Genomic DNA, 22,016 nt, shown 5'->3' with positions numbered 1-22,016 from the left:
TTAATTCTGCTCTTGATAGTCAAAGACCAGAGACAATTACTGTCCTCTGAACAACCCTTCGAGAAGCCAGACTGGTGTTTGATGAATGTTATGTACTAAATAAAACCCATCAGCATGGGGTTACGTAGAAAAGCAATTTATTCCATTATAAGCACTTACACAGTTAGTCATGGAGAGTAACAGGCCTGCTGGTGAAACAGGTCACCCAAAATAGAGATGGTACCAAACTAGTGGTCAAGGACTAACTCCTTTAAAAAAAAAAAAAAAAAGGCAACTCTTATCCAGGATTAATTTAATTTTAAAAACAAATACAAGCTATCAATTCACTCTTCTCAACTCAACTGGACAGTCTACCTGTGGTATAACTGTCAGGTAAAAACATACATCTTTACAACTTGGTGGTCCCAAGTTTTTTAAAAAAACCATTTCACAGAAAGGAAAGAAATATGAAAACAGCTCAAGAAATACACTAACAAGCAAAAATATATGGGGAAAGAGGAACACATAGGTTTGACTTAACTGAAGAAACAGGGGAGACTGGTCTACATAGGAAAATGTGCATCCTGGAAAGTCAGGTGTGAAGATTTCAGAAGAGGAATTTATAGGACTTGAATCTCCCCCATTTCCTGAATAAAAATGACATCGTGTGGTATTTATACTCCATGGCTCAGACACCTACCTCACTTGGCTCTATTCCTTCCTCACTTTAGCCTTAACTTAAAGGAGTCTGAAAAACTTGGGGATACAGCCTAAGAAGAAAAATAACCACACACAATATTCCCCTTTCTAAAGTGGCTACTTTAGACCTTTGTTACTAGAAAATTCCTGAAGAAAATTTAAATAGAAGTCTGTGGTTTTACTGAATCAAGTCCCCCAGTTAATATTTAGAAAACACCCTCTGTTTGGGCTAGTAACATTGTTGATGGTACCTATCTATCATAGAGGGATAGCCAAACAAAGTCTGTGTCTCAAAACCAGTGTTAAATCAATCTCAGGGTTGAGAGGAAAAACAGGGGAGTCTAAAATCACAAGAAGTGCAGACATATCTAGGACCCTTGTCCTTCTGGATCCACGCTTCCTTCAGGGTCTTCATCATTATAAATGTTCTCTGCCTGCCCAAAAACAAGAAACAGAGAAAGGGCATTTAGTAAACATGGAAGATATTTCTTGAAGTTAAAGTTTCAAAAACAGATCAGGCCAGAGAGAGAGACTGAACCAGAGTCTCTGTAGCAACTATTCAGCCCTGCAGTTGCTGCATGAAAGCAACCATTGACCATCTGAAAATGAATGGGTATGGCTATGTTCCAATAAAAACAGGCAGCTGGCCCACAGGCCAAGTAGATTAGGACATTCCCACAAAACTGAAGTATGGTTACTGTTTGTCTTCACACTCAACCTTCAGGAGTCCTTTTATTGGACGTTAGTCACAAGAGTCAAAAAGTAAAAACGACAGGGGCGCCTGGGTGGCTCAGTTGGTTGAGCGTCAGACCGGCTCAGGTCATGATCTCACAGTTTGTGGGTTCAAGCCCTGCATCAGGCTCTGTGCTGACAGCTCAGAGCCTGGAGCCTGCTTCAGATTCTGTGTCTCCCTCTCTCTGTCCCTCCCCTGCTCACGCTCTCTCTCTCTCTCTCTCAAAAAAAATATAAAACATTAAAAAAAATTTATAGAATTAAAAAAAGTAAAAACACCACAAATGCCCATCAAATGATGAATAAATAAAAATGGTATGTGGCAATAAAAAAAAGGTAGTCACATATTGTATTATTTAGTTTACAGTAAGTGTCCAGAACAGGCAAATCCGTAAAGTGGACTGGGGATTGCCTACTGTTGGGTGGACTGGAGAAAAATAGGGAGTGATGGCTAATGGGTATGCAGTTTTTCTGAGGGGTAAATTACTGTGGTGACGGTTGCATAATTCTGTGATTACAGTAAAAAATAAATAAGCGTTCATTAAGAGACTCCCCCCCCCCCAACCATGGGTTTCAAATCTCAATTTATGAATATTTTTAAAAGAAAATTGCTCTAGGGACGCCTGCGTGGCTCAGTTAGTTGGGCGTCCAACTTCGGTTCAGGTCATGATCTTGCAGGTCGTGGGTTCGAGCCCCACATCGGGTGCTCTGCTGTCAGCATGGAGCCTGCTTCAGATCCTGTCTCCCTCTTTCTCTCTGCCCCTCCCCTGCTTGCGCATGTGCTCGCTCTCTCTCAAAAAAAAAAAAAAAAAAGAAATGTAAAAAGAAAAAAGAAAACTGCTCTAGCATAAACTCTACTTCTATTATTTGATGAGAAACTTGCAGCCAAAGGCATAATCTTAAATACAGAAAATACTTTTATTTGGGGAAAGTTAACTGTTCTTACTTAGCATCTACTGTGCACAAATCACTAGGCTAGGTGCTGCAGAGGATGGGACAGTCTTATCTTTAAAAAGCCTGTGATCTGACTGCAACAGGAACGTATACGATTTTGTAATGTTTTCTGACAACGAATGTGTAACTGTCTTTTTCACCCAAAGGTGTCTAACAATTCAATTCAATCCTGACACTAACTACACCTAGAAGTAGTGTCAGACTCCACAGGTTTAAGGGCCTGGTCCCACAAGACTATAATCCTCACTTCAGAGGCCAGTGTCAAGCGGAGTGCCCAGACTAACCATGTACTTCTGTCCAACTTGCCTATAAAACTTGGGGGTTTCCACAGGCTGCCCTCCCACCCCCTGCCATCTTAGATTTGATAATTTGCTGGAATGATTCATAAAATCATGAAAACTTTTATTTAGTATCAGCAGTTTACAACTTAAAACTCAGGAATAGTCAAATGGCAGTGATGCCCAGGGCACGGTGAAAAGGGAGCACAGAGCGTCCATGCCTTCCCTAGGCAGCATCGATCTATTTAACAACTTGGAAGCTCATTGCATCGAGAAGTTTTATAGAGGCTTTTCAAGAGTCTTTACAGAGCGCAATCCCCTCTGCTTGTGGGTGGGAGGGACTGAAAAGTTTTCCAATCAACTGTTCAGTCTTTTGGGAGTTCAGACCTATCCTGAGGCTATCCAGTGGCCCTAAGTTACCTCCTTAGCCTAAACTCAGGCGTGGCCAAAAGGGGCTCTTTATAAATAGGAATAGAGACTTCTACCACTCTGACAATTCCAAAGGTTTTAGGATCTCTGTGCTAGGAACCTGGACAAAGACCAAATATTTATTTTATAATTCTCCTTTTCTTTTACCACAATTCTAAAAAAAACAAGTAAAGAAAATACCTGGCCTGCCTGAAGATGATGTAGTTCAATCTACTACAACAATCCCATGGGAACAACTAAAATATTTTTAATTTAAAGGCTATCCAAGGCAGATTATTTCACTTTTCCGTCTTTAATTTTTATATTAATTTTATGTGGGTACAATACAAGGAAAAAGGTGAGCCAGATTTTCTGTTTACACATATAACACATAATTATTACTAAAAGGAATAAAGAAGAAATAAAAATACTCCCTAAATATACCAACCACATTTTGACAAACAGCCTTCTAAATAGTTACACATAATTTTTTAAAAATGTTTATCTTTGAGAGTGCACGCATGCAGGCGCACCCAGGCACCCCTAATTAAACACTAGCTACAATAATTTTAACATGAGGGATTACAGCATGCTATTGTTCTACAACCTGTCCTTTTCCTACTTAAAATGTCATGGGTATCTTATAAAAACAAAGCACATTTCTTTTTGATACATAATATTCCAAAGTACAGATACACCATACAATATGTTAATCTCAGGAGCACCTGGGTGGCTCAAACATTGGACTTCCGCTCAGGTCATGATCTCATGGTTTGTGAGTTCAAGCTCTGTGTCCAGCTCTATGCGAACAGCTGACAGCCTGGAGCCTGCTTTGAATTCTGTGTCTCCCTCTCCCTCTGCCCCTCCCCCACTCACGCTATTTTAAAACTAAAATAAACATTTAAAAAAATCTGTGGTAAACACATAAAATTTACCATCTTGGGGCGCCTGGATGGCTAAGGCAGTTAAATATCCGATTCTTAATTCTGACTCAGGTCATGATCCCACAGTTTGTGGGACTGAGCGTCAGGATCAGGGCTGACACCACAGAGCCCGCTTGGGATTCTCATTCTCCCCCTCTCAGCCCCTCCCCCACTTGCACACATGGTCTCTCTCCAAAAAAACTTATGAAAAATATCTTAAATTTACCATCTTAACCACTTTTTAAAAGCGTTTCATTTTTGAGACAGTGTGAGTGGGGAAGGGGAAGGGGATACAGCAGATCCAAAGTGGGCTCTGCACTGATAGCAGTGAGCCTGATTCGGGGCTTGAACTCACCTAACCAGATCATGACCTGAGCTGAAGTCAGACACTTGACCGACTGAGTCACCCAGACAGCCCCCATCTGAATCATTATTAAGTGTACAGTTCAGAGGCATTAAGCCCATTCACCTTATGTCCAACTATCAACCACCATCCATCTCCAGAAGGCAAGTGTTTCTAACTCTGCTATATATTAGACATCATAGTTATCTTTTATTAAATTCCAAGCTCTCTGGAAATTCAAAGAATTCACCTCAATCACCTCCAACCGGGGTATAAAGGGCAGGGATGTTTTCAGCATCTACTAAAATTTTATGGAGAAATGATAGTATTTGATGCTGTGCCACTGTGGTAGGCATGTGCTGGGCATGTTCATAAGCCACTTCAAAGGAATGCCATTCTCAAAGATTCAACTGCCAGCAAAGAGGGGAAAGCAGAAGGCAAGCCAACAGCAAGGAGGTTATTATAGTCTAGAAAGTAGTAGTAAGAATCTGACAAAAACTAGGGTGTGTAGTAGAAACAGGAAAGTAGGTATGTAAGTGTGTATTCTGTAAGAGGAGTATAGATATGACCCTGCAGACAGACAATGTTAAACCTGGTAAGTGAACTAGACTTAGAAGTCTAGTGATAATAAACTCTTGAGTTTTCAAGTTGGAAGAGCTGGAGAAGACACTAGAGCCATACAGGAAACAGGAAAATCAGGAGGAAAGGGGAGTAAGGTAAAGGGGGAGAGAAGTTTGGTTTGAGTCTGAAACACCACTGGCACAAGAAGATAAAGGTAACAAGCAGACACTTGAAAATGATAATGTGCAGCTAAGTGCTAAAGTCATACTCAGGAATAAACTGACCAGAGAGGCCAGTGGTATTCATTAAAGTCTATAAATATGAAGTGACACTACATCTCATTTACCTAACCTCCCCCAAATAAATGATTAACACTTACCATTTGCCAAACCTGCATGATATTATCTTCTGATACAGAACAAATCACCCAAGGTTCATTGGGATTCCAGGAGAAATCAGATATCTTGGCAGTGTGACCACCATGAATAAACTGCAAGAGGGAGAAAAACAAAGATATGAGGAACAGATAGAGGACAATAAATACAGACTATTTCAATACTACTCAGTGTGTGTAACATACCAACAATTCTGGTGGCCCATCTTCTGCATCTTCTGGGGATTGTTCCTCTCCAATTTTACTAGCACAAGAAAATTTTTATAAGTTAAAACATTTATCCTGAGTAACTAATTTGGGAAAGTATAAATAAAGTTAACTCCACAAAAAGTAACTAACACAAGATTTACCTTAAATCCCAGACGTTCAGTCTGCGATCAGTACCACTGGAAGCCAAAATAGTCTCATTGTGAGGCGACCACTGAACCTATAGTAAGAATGAAGGAAACAGAAAAGCATTTAGAAAATTCAGGGAGGGGGCACCTAGGTGGCTCAGTCAGTAAGCGTTCGACTTCAGCTCAGGTTGTGATCTCACGGTTCATGAGTTTGAGCCCCACGTCGGGCTCTGTGCTGACAGCTCAGAGCCTGGAGCCTACTTCCGATTCTGTGTCTCCTTCTCTCTCTGTTCCTCCCCCACTCACGTTCTGTCTCTCTCTCAAAACACAAATAAACATTAAAAAAAAATTTAAAAATTGAGGAGAAAATACCTAAATTATATTTAACAATTAAAACATTTTGTAAATAAAAGAAGAAATCAACGTATTTTAGATGTTATAAAACTTGACAGCTAGATAATATTGTTTCTTATATGGAAATAATCTATCACTAAACCTAGGAAGTCAGCTTTTGTTCTTTTTCACTTTACACGTATGTATTTTAAAGATTTTTAAACTTTAAAGTAGGCTCCACACCCAAAGTGGGGCTTGAACACACGACCCCAAGATCAAGAGTTGCATGCTCCACCAACTGAGCCAGCCAGGTGCTCATCTTATATTTTTGAGGATCTGATCTTATCTATTCTTACGAATTCTGGCTTCTGGCTGAATGTAATCCAATTCTGACCTTAGAACCAAAATGCAAAACACATACACACAATATTTTCTCAAATACTTACTATAAATTCAGCACTATAAAACTGATAAAAAATGACTCCTTACAATAATGACTTTATTAAAGTTAGCTACTACACACACAACAAAATCACATATTGTTACACTGTTTGATAAGAAAGTCCTAGGTTCACGGTACGGATAAGAGTGCATTAGTGACCAATACTTAGGGAGGAATTTATTTTATTTTTTTTTTTTTCAACGTTTATTTATTTTTTTGGGACAGAGAGAGACAGAGCATGAATGGGGGAGGGGCAGAGAGAGAGGGAGACACAGAATCGGAAACAGGCTCCAGGCTCCGAGCCATCAGCCCAGAGCCGGACGCGGGGCTCGAACTCACGGACCGCGAGATCGTGACCTGGCTGAAGTCGGACGCTTAACCGACTGCGCCACCCAGGCGCCCCATTTAGGGAGGAATTTAGACATACTCCTGGCAAGAATACCATTACAGGCAAGGACAAAAAGACAGAGTAAAGACAAAATGTTCACTGGAGAGGCTGAGAGTAGAAAATAAGGTTAAGTGAGACTAAGTGCATGGGAAAATGGCTCACCTAGAGACTAGTTCAGAGGCCACTTTCACACAACCAAAATTAAATTTGACCACTTTTAGGTTCTTAACACTTGACCATCTTTTATTATGGTGACTCTAAATGGGCCTTTCCTTGCTATAGAATTGTAAGCTCTTTGACAGCAAAGACTAGAACATATTCCTCACAGTTTTCCAGCAATAAGCTTTGAACATAGTGCAACATTTCTTTTTTTTTTTTTTAAATTTTTTTTTTTTTTCAACGTTTATTTATTTTTGGGACAGAGAGAGACAGAGCATGAACGGGGGAGGGGCAGAGAGAGAGGGAGACACAGAATCGGAAACAGGCTCCAGGCTCTGAGCCATCAGCCCAGAGCCCGATGCGGGGCTCGAACTCCCGGACCGCGAGATCGTGACCTGGCTGAAGTCGGACGCTTAACCGACTGCGCCACCCAGGCGCCCCTGAACATAGTGCAACATTTCTTGACTGAGTCAGTTTTTCCAGATTAAGAAAGGAGCTTAAACTCATGAGGCAGGAAACATGGGAGCTAGCACTTTAGGCTTCAACAACAAAATCAACAGACATGGCAAGTTCTGGAAATAAGGTAAGAGACAAGGGTCAGAGACAAGAATAAAATCAGACCCTAATTTTCCTTCTTTTTTTGTGGTTTAATTTTTTAAGTTTATTTATTTTGAGAGAGAGAGAGAAAGAGGGAGGGAGGGAAGGGCAGACAGGGAAGGAGATGGAGAATCCCAAACAGGCGTGGAGCCTGACGCGGGGCTTGAACTCACTAACTGGGAGATCATGATCTGAGCCAAAGTCGGACACCTAAACGACTGAGCCACCCAGGCGTCCCCAGGCACTAATTTTCTTAATACCTCAAGAATATAAGTGGCCAATGACCAGTTTGAGGAAGTATAGAAATAACAATCCCAATTCCTACAGAGATTAGCATAAACATGTAGAAGGTTTTTATTATTTATAGTAATGGGATAAACCACAAGTGTGCCTACTCACACATCCAGGTTTTCCTTAAAGAAAAAAAAAAAGCACATTAGTTTCTCTTACTTGGAATATTTCATCCTTATGTGATTCAAAGGAATGCAACTTAAGTTTCAGATTTCTCAGATCCCACAAAGCAACGGTCTAGATACAAAAAGGAAAGCAAGAACAATCAATTTTTTTTTAATGAGAAGAAATTCCGTAACTAAAAGATCTCTGTGCATTCAAAGGAAGCCAGAGAAATTCACCCTATGTTTTTTCTTAAAATAAAACAAACTGACCTTGTCAGCTGATCCTGTGGCAAGAATGAACTCACTGTAAGGATTGAAAGATAGGCAGTTCACTTCAGCAGTGTGAGCATCAACTGAGTGGCTTGGTTTGGAAGTATTGTTTGAACGAGTATCCCAGCTTTGATAAAAAAGAAAAAACAGGAAAAAAGCTTAAAATAGGTAACAATATAAAACTTAGATAACAAAGAAAAAATTAAAACACGATTCTACTCACATCATAAGTTTCTGATCATCAGCAACTGACCCAAACAGAGACTCATGGAGCAGATGCCAGGAAACGTCTTCTACTACTGCTGTATGCCCTGTAAAGATGGTCTTCGCATCCACAACTTTTCCTTCCTTTGGAACAGCACTGATGTCCCAGAGGCAGATGGTCTTAAATGTAAAATTAACTATTATATAAATGGAAGATTCTCACTTTCCCACACACCCCAGAAAAGAAACCAACTGATAACTAGCCCAGATTTGCTTCAAAATGGGAAGGATACGCACATGGTCATCTGAAGCACTAAGTAAGTGCCCACTGAGATTTGGGTTCCAAGAAAGCCCATAGCCTTCCTTCTGATGTCCACGGAGACGCAGGTCGGGGTTGCACTCTCCAGAAGGGTCTGCAAAGTAACCGACATATCAAGACTATCCAGAGCCCACTTCCTCCTTGGGTCTACTAAACATAATGGAATTTTGATCAAGAGTTCGAAGGCTCTTCCTATCTACAGCGATACAGACCCATTATGATCAAAGAATGCTTAAAATTAAATGAGCATCACTCTATTCTGTGTAAAAAAGCACTTTTTTCCCCACCTGGGTAAGAAGAATGAAGAATACCCACACATACCAGTATAAATCACCAGTATAAATTATACAAAGAATAACAAGCAATTAAATTCCAATTGAGTGGAGCAATGTATTCCCACAGCGACTCATTATCTGTATTTGAACTAAAGAGGGCAGGTACCTGGTTTGGAAGGATGTTTGGTATAGTCAAAAACAAGAACATCGCTGGATGGAGTCTTTGTTGCAATGATGCAAGGGTTCTGGGGCATATAGCGTGCCCTGTTTACTTCTCCTTCATGGTTGATCTTGATCTCTATTTCAATTTTTCCACTAACTGAGCCAAAACCTCCAAATTCTGTAAATAAGAAATTGCAAATGAGGACAAAGCAAGAGATACCCTATGTCACTCAAATGATGACACAGGCCAAGTTTGCTTTTTATCAGCAAACTGATGTAAGAGAAGTAATCTAGGCATTTGTCAGCAGTATAAAGTGTTTTCACACCTTTTATTGATTCTTACTGCAATACTACACAGTAGGGAACAGTTAATATCCTCAAAATTTTTACAAAGAAAAACAAATCTGGAGTACCTACATTAATGTGTTCCTAGTGACATGACTTTGGCAGAACCTAATGTGAATCCCCATTTTTTGATTCCCAGTCTAGTATTCTTTCAGCCATAACTACACCAACTCTGGAGAGTTGTATAATTAATAAATATATATGCTATCTAAAAGTAGGAACACTATACCAATTCCACTTCAAAAGTAGGTTCTTGGGGTGCTTTGGTGGCTCAGTTTGTTAAGCATTCAACTTCAAGTCAGGTCATGATCTCACTCGCTGCTGTCAGCGCAGAGCCTGCTTCAGATTGTCTCCCCCTCTCTGTCCCTCCCCTGCTGGAGTTCTCCCTCTCCCTCTCTCAAAAATAATAAACAAAATAAATCAAAAAGCAGATTCTCAAGCAATTAAAAAAATTTTTTAACCTTTATTTATTATTTTTGAGAGGCAAAAAGAGACAGTGTGCGAGCAGGGGAGGGGCAGAGAGAGACAGGGAGACAGAATCCGAAGGAGGCTCCAGGCTCTCAGCACACAGCCCGACGTGGGGATCAAACCCATGAACTGTGAGATCATGACCTGTGCTGAAGTTAGACGCTTAACCGAATGAACCACCCAAACACCGTCAATAATCAATTTTTAAATCTCACTTAAAATACTGAAAGTGCTGAATAAACAGAACCTAAGTTACTATTTTAATGAATATTAGAGTACACAGTATGCCAGGTACTAAAGAGTTCTTCCTATACCATTTATTTGAAGACCTAGTTTGGAATGTCCTTTCTGAAATACCATCACACCATTATCTTTTCCCTATACCATTTCTTTTAGTCCAGTGACAAAACACAGAGCCCAAGAGGTAGTTTCGTTTTCCTAACCCCCACTTACATATGCCAACCATGATCCTTAGCTGAAATAAACCAGGCAAAGAATAGATAAAAACATTTCTTATTCACTTTTGACTACTGTATGCACTTAGTTCTCCCAAGTGTCACCATAAAATGTATAACAATATAATTTGTGATTATGTAAATCTTGGCAAAGCAACATATACACAAACAAAGGTAGTTAACTATCAGTCAAAGAATTACAAAAGGCAGAATAAGATATCTAAGTAAGAGTCGGATGTTGGCCTAACTGCCACTTAGCTTAGTGATTTGGGGGAAGACCTTCAATTTCTCTGAGCCTCAAATACTTTATTCATAAAGCAAAGCTGTGAAATTAACTTGTAAATGAAAATGCTGTCAAGAGTACTGTTACTAAGTGTTACACTTTGAAGGACAAAAAAAAATTTTTTTTAAGTTTATTTGGGAGGGTGGCAGGGAGAGGGAGAATCCCCAAAAGGCTCTGTGCTGTCAGTGTTGAACCCAACATGGGGCTTGATCTCATGAACAGTGATCACGGCCTGAGCTGAAACCAAGAGTTAGACAGTTAACCAACTGAACCACCCAGGTACCCCAGGACAAAAATCTTTTTAAAAAGCAAGGATATAGATGGGTAATATGGCTGGCAGATTAGATAACTTTCAACTTCCAAGTTAACTTTTAGACGTTGAAATGCAAATGTTTCATACAGGCTAAAAATCTAAAAATAAAAGCTCAAAATAGACACTAAAAGAGAAAAAAAACCACGTTAAATGAATTTTCCCCCAGAACTCTAGACCATGAGCATCTATGATGTAAAAAAAGAAGGCATGATAGGATGTGATTGCAAGGAACTTTCAGTCCAAACACACAGAGATAAAATGTAACTACAGATGACTATGACAAAAAAGCAGAACTACCAGAAAACAGATACCAATAACAAGGGAAGAACAACAGCTGGCACAGAGTCTGCAGAACAAGGGTATTAACTACAGAATGTGGGGTATTTTGGTGTGGGATACATACTAAACAGAGGAACTCTCTAACTGTGGATAAAGTACAGTAATAAGTCAGCTTAGAGGATTCACAATTGAGTTTTTGTGAAGATGATGATTTATCAATTTAAAAAATAATTAGGGGTTCTCAAGTTAAAGCTGGTATATGAAAGGCCAAATCTGAAATAGGAAAGATTGAGGCATCAATGTACAATAATTAAATGGCTATCAAAGTCCAGTTATATTTCTATTTTGTTTGCTTCTCTCCATATAAAGTGGTATTAAAAAAACTTGAGCTACAATGTAGTATAAGTGCCTAGTTTGACACATTTTTACAAATGTATACACTAGGAAAACCACCACCCAGATCAAAATACAGAAATTTCCAGCCTCCCAGAAGGTACTATTGTGTCCCTCCCAGCCAGTATTTTCCCCAACGAACTAGGTAACCGGCACTGACTTCTACCTCTAAGTCACTCTTTCAGCCCATAAAAACCTTTTCACTATAGGGGCGCCTGGGTGGCGCAGTCGGTTAAGCGTCCGACTTCAGCCAGGTCACGATCTCGCGGTCCGTGAGTTCGAGCCCTGCGTCGGGCTCTGGGCTGATGGCTCAGAGCCTGGAGCCTGTTTCCGATTCTGTGTCTCCCTCTCTCTCTGCCCCTCCCCCGTTCATGCTCTGTCTCTCTCTGTCCCAAAAATAAATAAACGTTGAAAAAAAAAATTAAAAAAAAAAAAAAACAAAAAACCTTTTCACTATAAAGAGTAAACTCTAATATCCGTTAACTATCTCATCATGATGTAATAACAGTTTATTATGTATAATTCAGACAAAAGACTAAAGATATCTTTAAAAAAAAATTCCCCAAATAAGTTGCTAGAAATAAACTTGATATTGGACGATCTTGGTAACAGAGTCATTTAAATGTAAATTTTAGAGGCACCTGGGCGGCTCAGTCAGTTGTGACTTTGGCTTAGGCCATGATCTTACAGTTAGTAGGTTCAAGCCCCAAGCCCTAAATCCCACAATGGGCTTTGCGCTGACAGAGTGGTGTCTGCTTCAGATTTTGTCTCCTTCTCTTTGCCCTTCCTCTGCTTGCTTGTGTGCACTTGCTCTCTCTCAAAAATAAGTATTAATAAAAAATTTTTACATCTAATCTATTTTATAAGGGCTTAAAACGTGACTATAGCCAGGCTGAACCTAATATAAACACAAATTATTTTAACGTCAAAACAAGACTAAGTCAGTTTTTAGTTTTCACTTTGGAAGTTCAATGATCTTTTGAAGCTATCTGACATCAATTACCTAAAACCAAATGGGGTCAAGTGGATGGTAACTCATTACAATAGTTCAATCTGAGAGTCCAGGACATTTCATCTGAGAGTGAGAGAGACTAGTAACTATCTACTTCACCACCACCTAAGAGACACTATGATATTATGTACTTCCATCATTGTTAAGACCATATGGAGAGAAGCCTATCCAGTGATCTGAAGATGGGGGGGGGGGGGGGAGAAGAGGGAAGGGAAGTAAAGAGAAGAGGGAGAAATGGGAGATAAGCTATGTAACCTTAGGGCAAGTTACAAAACATCTATGAGTATCAGTTTCCTTGTGAGGATTAAATAGGATGATTTATATAGTGGTACAAATATAATTACTGGTATTTTAAGTTGTTTCTCCATAATTAAACATTAATTAAGGGGGATGAAGCAAAAATTGGCTTGATGCTGTTCAAAAAACTCAATTACCAGAAAAAGACTTGAGTATATATGTTAAAAAATGCCACTTCTAAAACCAGTGAAGAAAATAATTTGCCAGCAAATGGTTTTTAAAAAATTGCTGGGGTGCCTGGGTGGCTCAGTTGGCTAAGTTTCCAACTCTTGATTTTGGCTCAGGTCTTGATCTCACAGTGGGATTGAGCCCCTCATGGGGCTTCGAGCTGACAGTGCAGGGTCTGCTTGGGATTCTCTTTCTCCCTCTCTCTCTGTCCCTCCCCTGCTCAGGCATGGGCTCTCAAAATAAACAAACATTAAAAAAAAAATTTTTTTTTAAATAAAGATAAAAAATTGCTAACCACTTAGAAAAATGCTTAGATTCCTACTCCGTACACAATACCAAAACAAATACCAGGAAGATTATAGTTTTAATGGTTAAAACATAAGTACCAGAAAACAACAGCTAAATATTTTAAAATCTTGGAATGATGAAGGCATTCAAAGAATGACACAATATCTGAAGGACATCAGAGAAAAGTTGGACAGGTAAATCCAATGTTGCCGAGGGCATGGAGAAACATACAAATACGATTGCTATTGGTGGGATTGAATGTTTTTTGGAGGGCAGTTTTGCTCTGATCGGCCTTCCACTTAGAAAATTTATCCTATAATGGGGCGCCTGGGTGGCTAAGTTGGTTAAGCATCTGACTTCGGCTCAGGTCATGATCTGTTTGTGAGTTAGAGCCCCACGTCGGGCTCTGTGCTGACAGCTCAGAGCCTGGAGCCTGCTTTGCATTCTGTGTCTCCCTCTCTCTCTGCTTCTGCCCCACTCATGCTGTCTCTCTCAAGAATGAATAAACATCAAAAAAATAAAATTAAAAAAGAAAAACAAAACTTATTCTATAGTAAAACTATAAAGGACATATGGTACAAGTACTGTTTTTGAAGTCCGAAAATTGGAAACCACCTAAATGTCAAATAAGGGATAGTTAATTATGACACAGTATATAACCATCAAAAGGAAATTATGTCTAAACAAAACAAAACAAAAAAGGAGCTATGTCTTACACAAAAAGATGTTCAAGATACATCAGGCCAGAAAAGCCTATTCTATGCTGTATCCCTAGTACCAAGGAAAAACCCTGGCATTCAGTATTTGCTTTGATTTTTAAAATAATTTATTACGGGGCACCTGGGTGGCGCAGTCGGTTGGGCGTCCGACTTCAGCCAGGTCACGATCTCGCGGTCCGTGAGTTCGAGCCCCGCGTCCGGCTCTGGGCTGATGGCTCAGAGCCTGGAGCCTGTTTCCAATTCTGTGTCTCCCTCTCTCTCTGCCCCTTCCCCGTTCATGCTCTGTCTCTCTCTGTCCCAAAAATAAATAAACGTTGAAAAAAAAAATTAAAAAAAAAATAATTTATTACATTACCCATCAGAATATTGCTTTGTCACTAAACCAAAAATCCTATTTCAAAACAACTTATCTTCATTTTTTTTAAAGATTTTAATTAAAATTTTTAATGTTTAGAGAGAGAGAGAGAACACACACAAGTGAGGGAGGGGCAGAGAGAGAGGGAGATACAGAATTCAAAGCAGCCTCCAGGCTCTGAGCTGTCAGCACAGAGCCTGATGCAGGGCTTGAACTCCCGAACCGTGAGATCATGACCTGAGCTCCAGTCACATGCTTAAACGACTGAGCCACCCAGGCGACCCACAATTTATCTTCATTTAATAAAAAGGAAATTAATGCTCAGAGAGGCTAAATGATTTATCCAAAACCACACAGCTAGTGAGAGGCATAACAGGATCTCAAGCCAAAATCTTCGGATTCTTAGATTCAGTGCCCACCCCCCCCCCAACACTAATGCTTATCAAGAAAATAACTTCCCAATAATCATATCACATATACTTGGGTCAGTGACACAAAATCATGTTTGCAGATCATTACCTTAAGAACTTACTACTTTGCATTCTGTATCACCCTAAGGCAAATATGGAGTAATCAAAAGATTAACTGCACAGAACGATCCTGGCAAATAACTGGAGGGAGCTCAAAAGAACTTAGATAAAAAATGGATTCTGCTAGTCAGGAGAAATCTAAAGAAAGAAACATTAAACATCCATTTTTTTTAAAAGATCGCAAATCTCAATGAGTGTAACTTTTACCTCTTGGTACTAACTTGCGTTCAAGGGTAACAACAAAGGTAACTCACCCATTTCCACCTCTACTAAAAGGGAAAAAGTATTTAGTTAAACCCTTAGGTCATCTCCTAAAAATAGGATACAATTAAATGGCTCATTTAATTTTTATATACATATCAAGTGCCATGGTTGTCATTTCTACCACTTCAATCTGAGAAAGCGTAATTTAAGCCAGTGTTTCTTAGTCTTTTTTCCCCAAGAAACAAGATGTTTTATAAAACATCTTTTCTGACACTCTTGATGAAATTTTAATACCATAGATACCCTGTATATTTATGTACACCATGCACATCTGTGCTTTACACATTTAAAGAATTAAGATGGTTTTCACACATCCCACTCTCTGAGAACAAATTTTCATCCCCTTGGGGGCAATTATCTCCCAAGCTGAGAATGCATGCACAAAAACAGAAATGGTAGACTTTTGGGGCACCTGGCTGGCTCAGTCAATAGAGCATGCAACTCTTAATCTTGGGGTTTTGAGTGTGAGCCCCACGTTGGGTGTAGAGATTACTTAAATTAAAAAACAATAAAAAGGGGCACCGGGGTGGCTCAGTTGGTTAAGTGTCCGACTCTTGATTTTGGCTCAGGTCATGATCTCATGGTTCATGAGTTTGAGCCCTGCGTTGGGCTCTGTGCTGGCAGCATGGAGCCTGCTTGGCATGTTCTCCATACCACCTCCCCCCCCAAATAAATAAACATAAGGAAAACGACAACAACAACAAAAACCTCCTTAGTAGAGAGAGGTTTATAGAAAAGGCACAGAACCATGTTATGTGTTAAGTAGCTCTTCTCAGACTTAAGATCCGTACTGCAAACCCAGGCTTTCCAAAGCTCAAAATCTTATTACTAACTTGACAGGCTAATTTATCAAACTTAACATTCGTTTCATGATACTTCAAAAATATAAAAAATATAACCCACACATTATTCCTTCTTTTGTTTTTAAGATTCCTACCTCCTTTCTCACTATCGTAGTGGGAAGCATCAAACTGAGCATCATCGTTAGGGAGCTGCACACTGGCTATCACAAGGTGGTTTTGTTCATCCGACGTGTGTGTTCCCAGGACAAGTCGATGAATGCTGAAGTCTTTCCCTTCTGGTCTGTTAACAGCAACATATGGTCACTATTCAAATTAGCAACACTGATAGAGACAATGAAGTAGTGATATACATATACACGCAAAAAGGCACAATTATAACCAGGTTTTGAGAGAACAAAGTCATTATGAGCCACATTTCTAACTTTTAAAAAATCTTTTTAACATTTATTTACTTTTGAGAGATAGACAGCATGAGCAAAGGAGGGGCAGAGACAGAGGAAGACACAGAATCCAAAGCAGGCTCCAGGCTCCAAGCTGTCAGCACAGAGCCCAACGCGGGGCTTGAACTCACGAATTGTGAGATCATGACCTGAGCTGAAGTCGGACACTTAACTGACTGAGCCACCCAGGCACCCCTACACATTTCTGACTTTTAATGTGTCTTCCATAGAGAAGACTACCTAGCACTTAATAGGACTACATAGCACTTCATTTTCTTGACAAAAAATTTATAATTACTTTGGGTAAAACATCTAACAGAATAAAATGTGAATTAATTTCTCACCCTCCACAATGGGTTGGAGGTAAACAAAGTAATCGCTGGGTACACTAACACTTCAGGTTACTTCATTAATTTCATTAAAAGGTATAGAAAAGAAAATAATTATTAGATAAACTAATTGTTCAAATATTTACTAAGTGCCTAATCAGTGACACATTGTGCCAAAAACTACGAAGTACAAAAAATGATTAAGACATGATTCATGCCCTTAAAAAGCCAGGGGCAATTAATCACATATACAAATAATTAAAACACAAGTCAATAAATACATGAAACGTACATAAGAATATGAGAATTTAAAAATAAATAAATAGGGGCGCCTGGGTGGCTCAGTTGGTTAAGCAACTGACTTCGGCTCAGGTCATGATCTCGCAGTTTGTTGAGTTCGAGCCCTGCGTTGGGCTCTGTGCTGACAGCTCAGAGCCTGGAGCCTGCTTCAGATTCTGTGTCTCCCTCTCTCTGCCCCTCCCCTACTCTCGCTCTGTGACTGTCTCCCAATAATAAATAAACGCTAAAAAAAATTTAAATAAATAAATAAATAAGATTGCTTCTGGAATTAAAGAAGTATTCATGAAAGAGGTGATACTTAAGCAGATATCAAAATGAGAGATAAAACCTAGAAGAGACAAGGGTTTTGAAAGACAGTATTCCAAAGAAAGGGAACTGAGCAAAGGGCAGGTCTACAAAATGCCAGATATCATGTTAAACACTTACAAACCATGCATCAAAAGATGAAGATGAACTTGAGGTTTAGGAAAATTAGGCAACTTGCCTAAGATCACACAACTACTAGAGGGGCACCTGGCTGGCTCAGTTGGTAGAGCATATGGCTTTAGATCTTGGGGGTCCTGAGTTTAAACCTCACGTTGGGTGTAGAGATTATTTTAAAAATAAACAAAAGAACTCACACCTACTAGGACCAACATCCCAACTGACTTTGGACATTGCAAAATGGAAAGAGAAGGCAAGAAAGCAGATTCTAGGGTACTGAGTGCCACCTTAAGGAATTCAAGACTCTATACTATAGAGGGAACAAAGGACCATGGAAAATTTCTAAGGACACAGCACCATTTGAATTATCACAGGAGGATTAATCTGACAGTGCAAAGTAGAGGTTCTTCAAGTGTGGTATCAGGACCACCAGCATCAGCATCTAGGAACTTCATCCAGAAAGGCAAATTAAATTCTCAGATCCACTCCAGACCTACTAAATCAGAAACCTGGAATGCAGGGCACCACAATCTATTTTACAATCCCTCCAGCTGATTACAATGCATGTTAAAGTTTGAGAACCTTTGGTCTAGATAAGAGATATTATACAAATGTAATTCATTGAGGCTTATAAATGAACCATCAAGTGGAAAAAGAGAAGAACCTAGGAAATGTCAAACCAAAGTCAAGTATGATAAAGAGAAATAGGAACAATAGGAGAAAGCCGATTGGGACCTCTATGGAAAGAATATACTCAGTTTGGAAAATGTCATGTTGGGGAACCCAGTAAGATAGTTTAGAGAAGACACCAGTAGGCTGCTGAAAATTCAGGAAGAACTCAGAAATTGGGTCTAGAGAGAACCAATAGAAATTCCTCTGCACAGAGGCAATAGGCATCTATATGCTACATAGAAAAAGTAGAGGAAAGAAAAGAGAATTGTCAACACAAAACTGGGAATGTCTACATTTAGACGGCTAAACAAAGAACCACAGGAAGTGGGGGAAAAAGATACTACAGAACTATAGTAGTATTTTTTTTTAAAAAGGATATGAATAAACACCATCCCCACAAGAAAAAAAAGAAAAGAAAAAGACCAACAGACACAAAATATTAAACACTAAGCCAATAGGTATGCTTGCTTCTAAGTAACCCTCGTCTTAAAAAAATTAGCTTTGGGGCTCCTGGGTGGCTCAGTCGGTTAAGTTTACGACTTCAGCTCAGGTCATCATCTCATGGTTTGTGAGTTTGAGCCCTTCCATCGGGCTCTGCACTGACCGGGCACAACTCTCTATCCCCCCTCCCCCACTCAAAATAAATAAACTTTAGTCTAATTCATTGCTTTCTAAATTGAGCTACTAACTACATTATATAGGAAGGTTTTTAAAAATATGGTTCCAGAATGATTTAGTAGGTATGCAGTGGCCAGTATTTGGGATCCACTGTTCCAATATGATGCATGCAGCTCATGATTGTGGAATCACCATTCAACTATTTTTCATCAATTACTCTGCCACCAGCTCCTAAATGGTTTGAACTACCATTGAGAACTCCTGACAGAAATGGCTCCACTTAACCTGAACTCAAGTAATTCTGATGATCAGTTAAACATGGGAATTCCTGGTCATGACAAAGCTTCTGACTCTAAATTTCTAGGTATTTTTTTTAGAAGTTTGTTAAACACCATTAGGACAGATCTCCTCATTTTTAATGCCACTGTGAAGGTAGCAGCCTTGTTCTTAAGTCATTAGTAAAATTTGTATCAAATTTTATTACTTGTTGAGCTGAAACATGGCCTAATTAACCATATTCGGCAAATATCTTGAATTCTAAAGACATGAATTTTGAAGAAATGGAGTTATTTAATACACAATGTAATTTTTAAATGCTATTCTGAAAAGTGAAACAGTTTTATAATAGAAAACCCATTATTCCAACAGGCACACTGGTTTTTATAAAACCTTGTATTATTTAAATTCACCTTCATCTTTGCATTGTTATTTCCTCCTGGGAGCCTTTCAGGATACCCTAAATTGAGGCGATTTTTTCCTTCCTCTGATAATTTTATCTGTGCCACTCTCATGATAATTATTTTTCACTGTAATATAGTAGCACCCCTCCTTCAGTTTGGTCAACTACAGTCCCATCCGGAAGCAGATGATCTTCCTTCTGACTTAACATCAGGTCAGTAGTAGCCTAATACTTCATCACAAGGCCCATGTCATTCACCTCACTTTATTTCATCACATGTGCATTTTATCTTCTCAACATCACAAGAAGGGTGAGTACAGTGAGAAATTTTGACAGCAAGAGACCAGCTTTTATTATGGTACATTATTCACTCAGCTTTTGTTATGGTATATTATAATCATCCTGCTTTATCATTAGTCTCTTATTGTGCCTACATTGTTTAAACTTTGTCAGTTATGCATGTATAGGAAGAAACATAACACATAGAGTTCAGAACTATCCATGGCTCCAGGCATCCACTGGGGATCTTGGGCCATATTCCCTACAAATAAGGTTTGGGGGAGGGGAAATCTACCATACCATATACACAAGGAGTCGAGGTAGGGAAGGTGACTTATCTCAATTTGTACACCCTGATATGTGGCACCTACCAGACCCTCAATAAATGTAAGCTAAATGAAATATTATTTTATCCTCTTAGAGGTAAGTTTCTCACGTGTAAGACACACAAGTGATTAATCTTTCACTATGCATAATTCCCTTATATAAAAACCATCCCATCCTCAGGTGTTAGTTCTAAATATCCTAAGTATCTCCGTAAAACTGCTCTTAGCACATGTATCTATAATTATTAGTCTACACCAGCCTCTTCAACTAACTAGACATGTGCTCCTTGAAGGCAGGTACCATGTCATACACATCTGTGTACTAACCAGCTACTACCTATACATTCAAACGTTTTCCTGAAAGTACTAGAATGACCCATCATGGCATTTTTTGAAAGCTGACACGTTTTATATTATTTGGCCAACTATAGTTCTTAACAGGCTATTCATTTCATATCAGGAAAAGGAAACAAATTTTCCCTTATCAGCTAAGTTGCAAAATTATTTTTACATTTTGTTTTATTTATTTATTTTTTGGCCTAGAAAAAAACGTCACCAATAGGCTTTGATCACGTGCCCTCTCCAAGAGACTGGCGGAAAATAGGGAAAATCAATGTGAGAAATCTCCACTGAGGAGGACACAACAAAATAACGTTCAAAAGATTCACGTCACCTGGTTACATCTGGAAGCCACTGTGCAGTTAGGCTAGGCCACTCCAGAGCATGGGTCATCACCAAATCGTAAAGAAAAGGGGTGTTCTTTTTCCATATTTTGTACTCTTCGTTGATCACACGTTCTTCTACTGCGTCATCAAAGGCTGCTAAAAAGTTAAAAACAAATTAAGTTAGCAAACACAAATGGAAACGGAGGAAACACTTCCAAAGCTACCGGCACAGCTCGATTCTGAAATGGAGATTTGCCTCAATCTCCCCCAGGCGGAGGTACCGACCCCCCTCCCTACCGTCGCGGGCCCGCAACCACTCTCGGGCCAGTCACTCCGTTAGGCGTTGGGGCGACGGCGTCGAGCTCGGGAGCACGCTCCGGTACGCGCTAGGTCCACGGAGCCGGTGAGGAGGCCCGAGCACCGGCCTCTGGGATAGGGAACGGCGTAGGCACTCCCGGGAGAAGCGGGCCGACCGACAGGGAGCGCGGGGAGGGACCAAACAGCCTCCGCCCCCCCCCCCCCCCCGCCACTCCGGCAGCTCCACGCCGCGGCGACAGGCCTCCGCGCCGCTGGAACAGGCGCGCCGTTAGCCCGACCCCGCGGGGCGATTTCTCCTCACGCCTTCGATGGTGGAGACAACACTCAAGAGTCGGGCTTGCCTTCACTGCTAGGCCCTGTCGAGGCTGCGGCGCCAGCCCGGCACCCCCGCCCTCCTGGGGCAGCCCCAGCACCCTCACCTTCCTTGTCGGCCATGGCGGGCAGGCAAGCCGGGGGGATCCCGGGGTCGAGCGTTGCGGGAGGGGCGGGGAGGCTACGGGCGCTCGCTCGGCGCGCGCGGCCTCTATTGTTTCCTGCTGCCCCTGCGTGAGGGCCGACTCGCGCACCTTCGCGCCAACACTGGCCAATCCGAGCGCAGCGAACCGTGGGGTGGGCGGGGAAGCCGCGTTCGCAGCCTATCCAGAGGCGCAAAATCGCTTTCTGCGGGGCCCAGGAGCGCGCCCCTCCCCTGCCCCCACTCGGCCGGGAGCCGACTTCCTTCGATTGCGCGCGCGCGGAGCTGGTGGGAGGGCGCCCGCCGGGTCACGTGAGATGTTTAGTCCGCACTCTACAGGGGGCAGCCATTTTCTTAAAGGCCTTTCAGCTCGCGACAATTTCAGAGCACT

The 22,016-nt window shown here is 40.5% G+C and overlaps 1 protein-coding gene across 1 annotated transcript; it reads right to left on the bottom strand.

The window, feature by feature from the left end:
- Window positions 1-114: 114 nt before the first annotated feature.
- RBBP4 (RB binding protein 4, chromatin remodeling factor) lies at window positions 115-21,747 on the bottom strand. Its single transcript, XM_030327213.2, has 12 exons — window positions 21,591-21,747; window positions 20,862-21,009; window positions 16,257-16,402; window positions 9,155-9,328; window positions 8,692-8,807; window positions 8,414-8,574; window positions 8,191-8,317; window positions 7,976-8,053; window positions 5,622-5,698; window positions 5,458-5,515; window positions 5,257-5,367; window positions 115-1,112 (listed from the first exon to the last, which is right to left on the bottom strand). The coding sequence occupies exons 1-12, from the start codon at window positions 21,604-21,606 to the stop codon at window positions 1,047-1,049; spliced, it is 1,278 nt and encodes a 425-aa protein (XP_030183073.1). The 5' UTR covers window positions 21,607-21,747; the 3' UTR covers window positions 115-1,046.
- Window positions 21,748-22,016: the final 269 nt, after the last annotated feature.

The sequence above is a fragment of the Lynx canadensis genome, chromosome C1, assembly GCF_007474595.2.
Source record: "Lynx canadensis isolate LIC74 chromosome C1, mLynCan4.pri.v2, whole genome shotgun sequence".
In the NCBI taxonomy this organism is placed as follows: domain Eukaryota; kingdom Metazoa; phylum Chordata; class Mammalia; order Carnivora; family Felidae; genus Lynx; species Lynx canadensis.
Note: the sequence above shows the minus strand (reverse complement) of the source record. Positions and strands in the feature narration are given on the sequence as shown.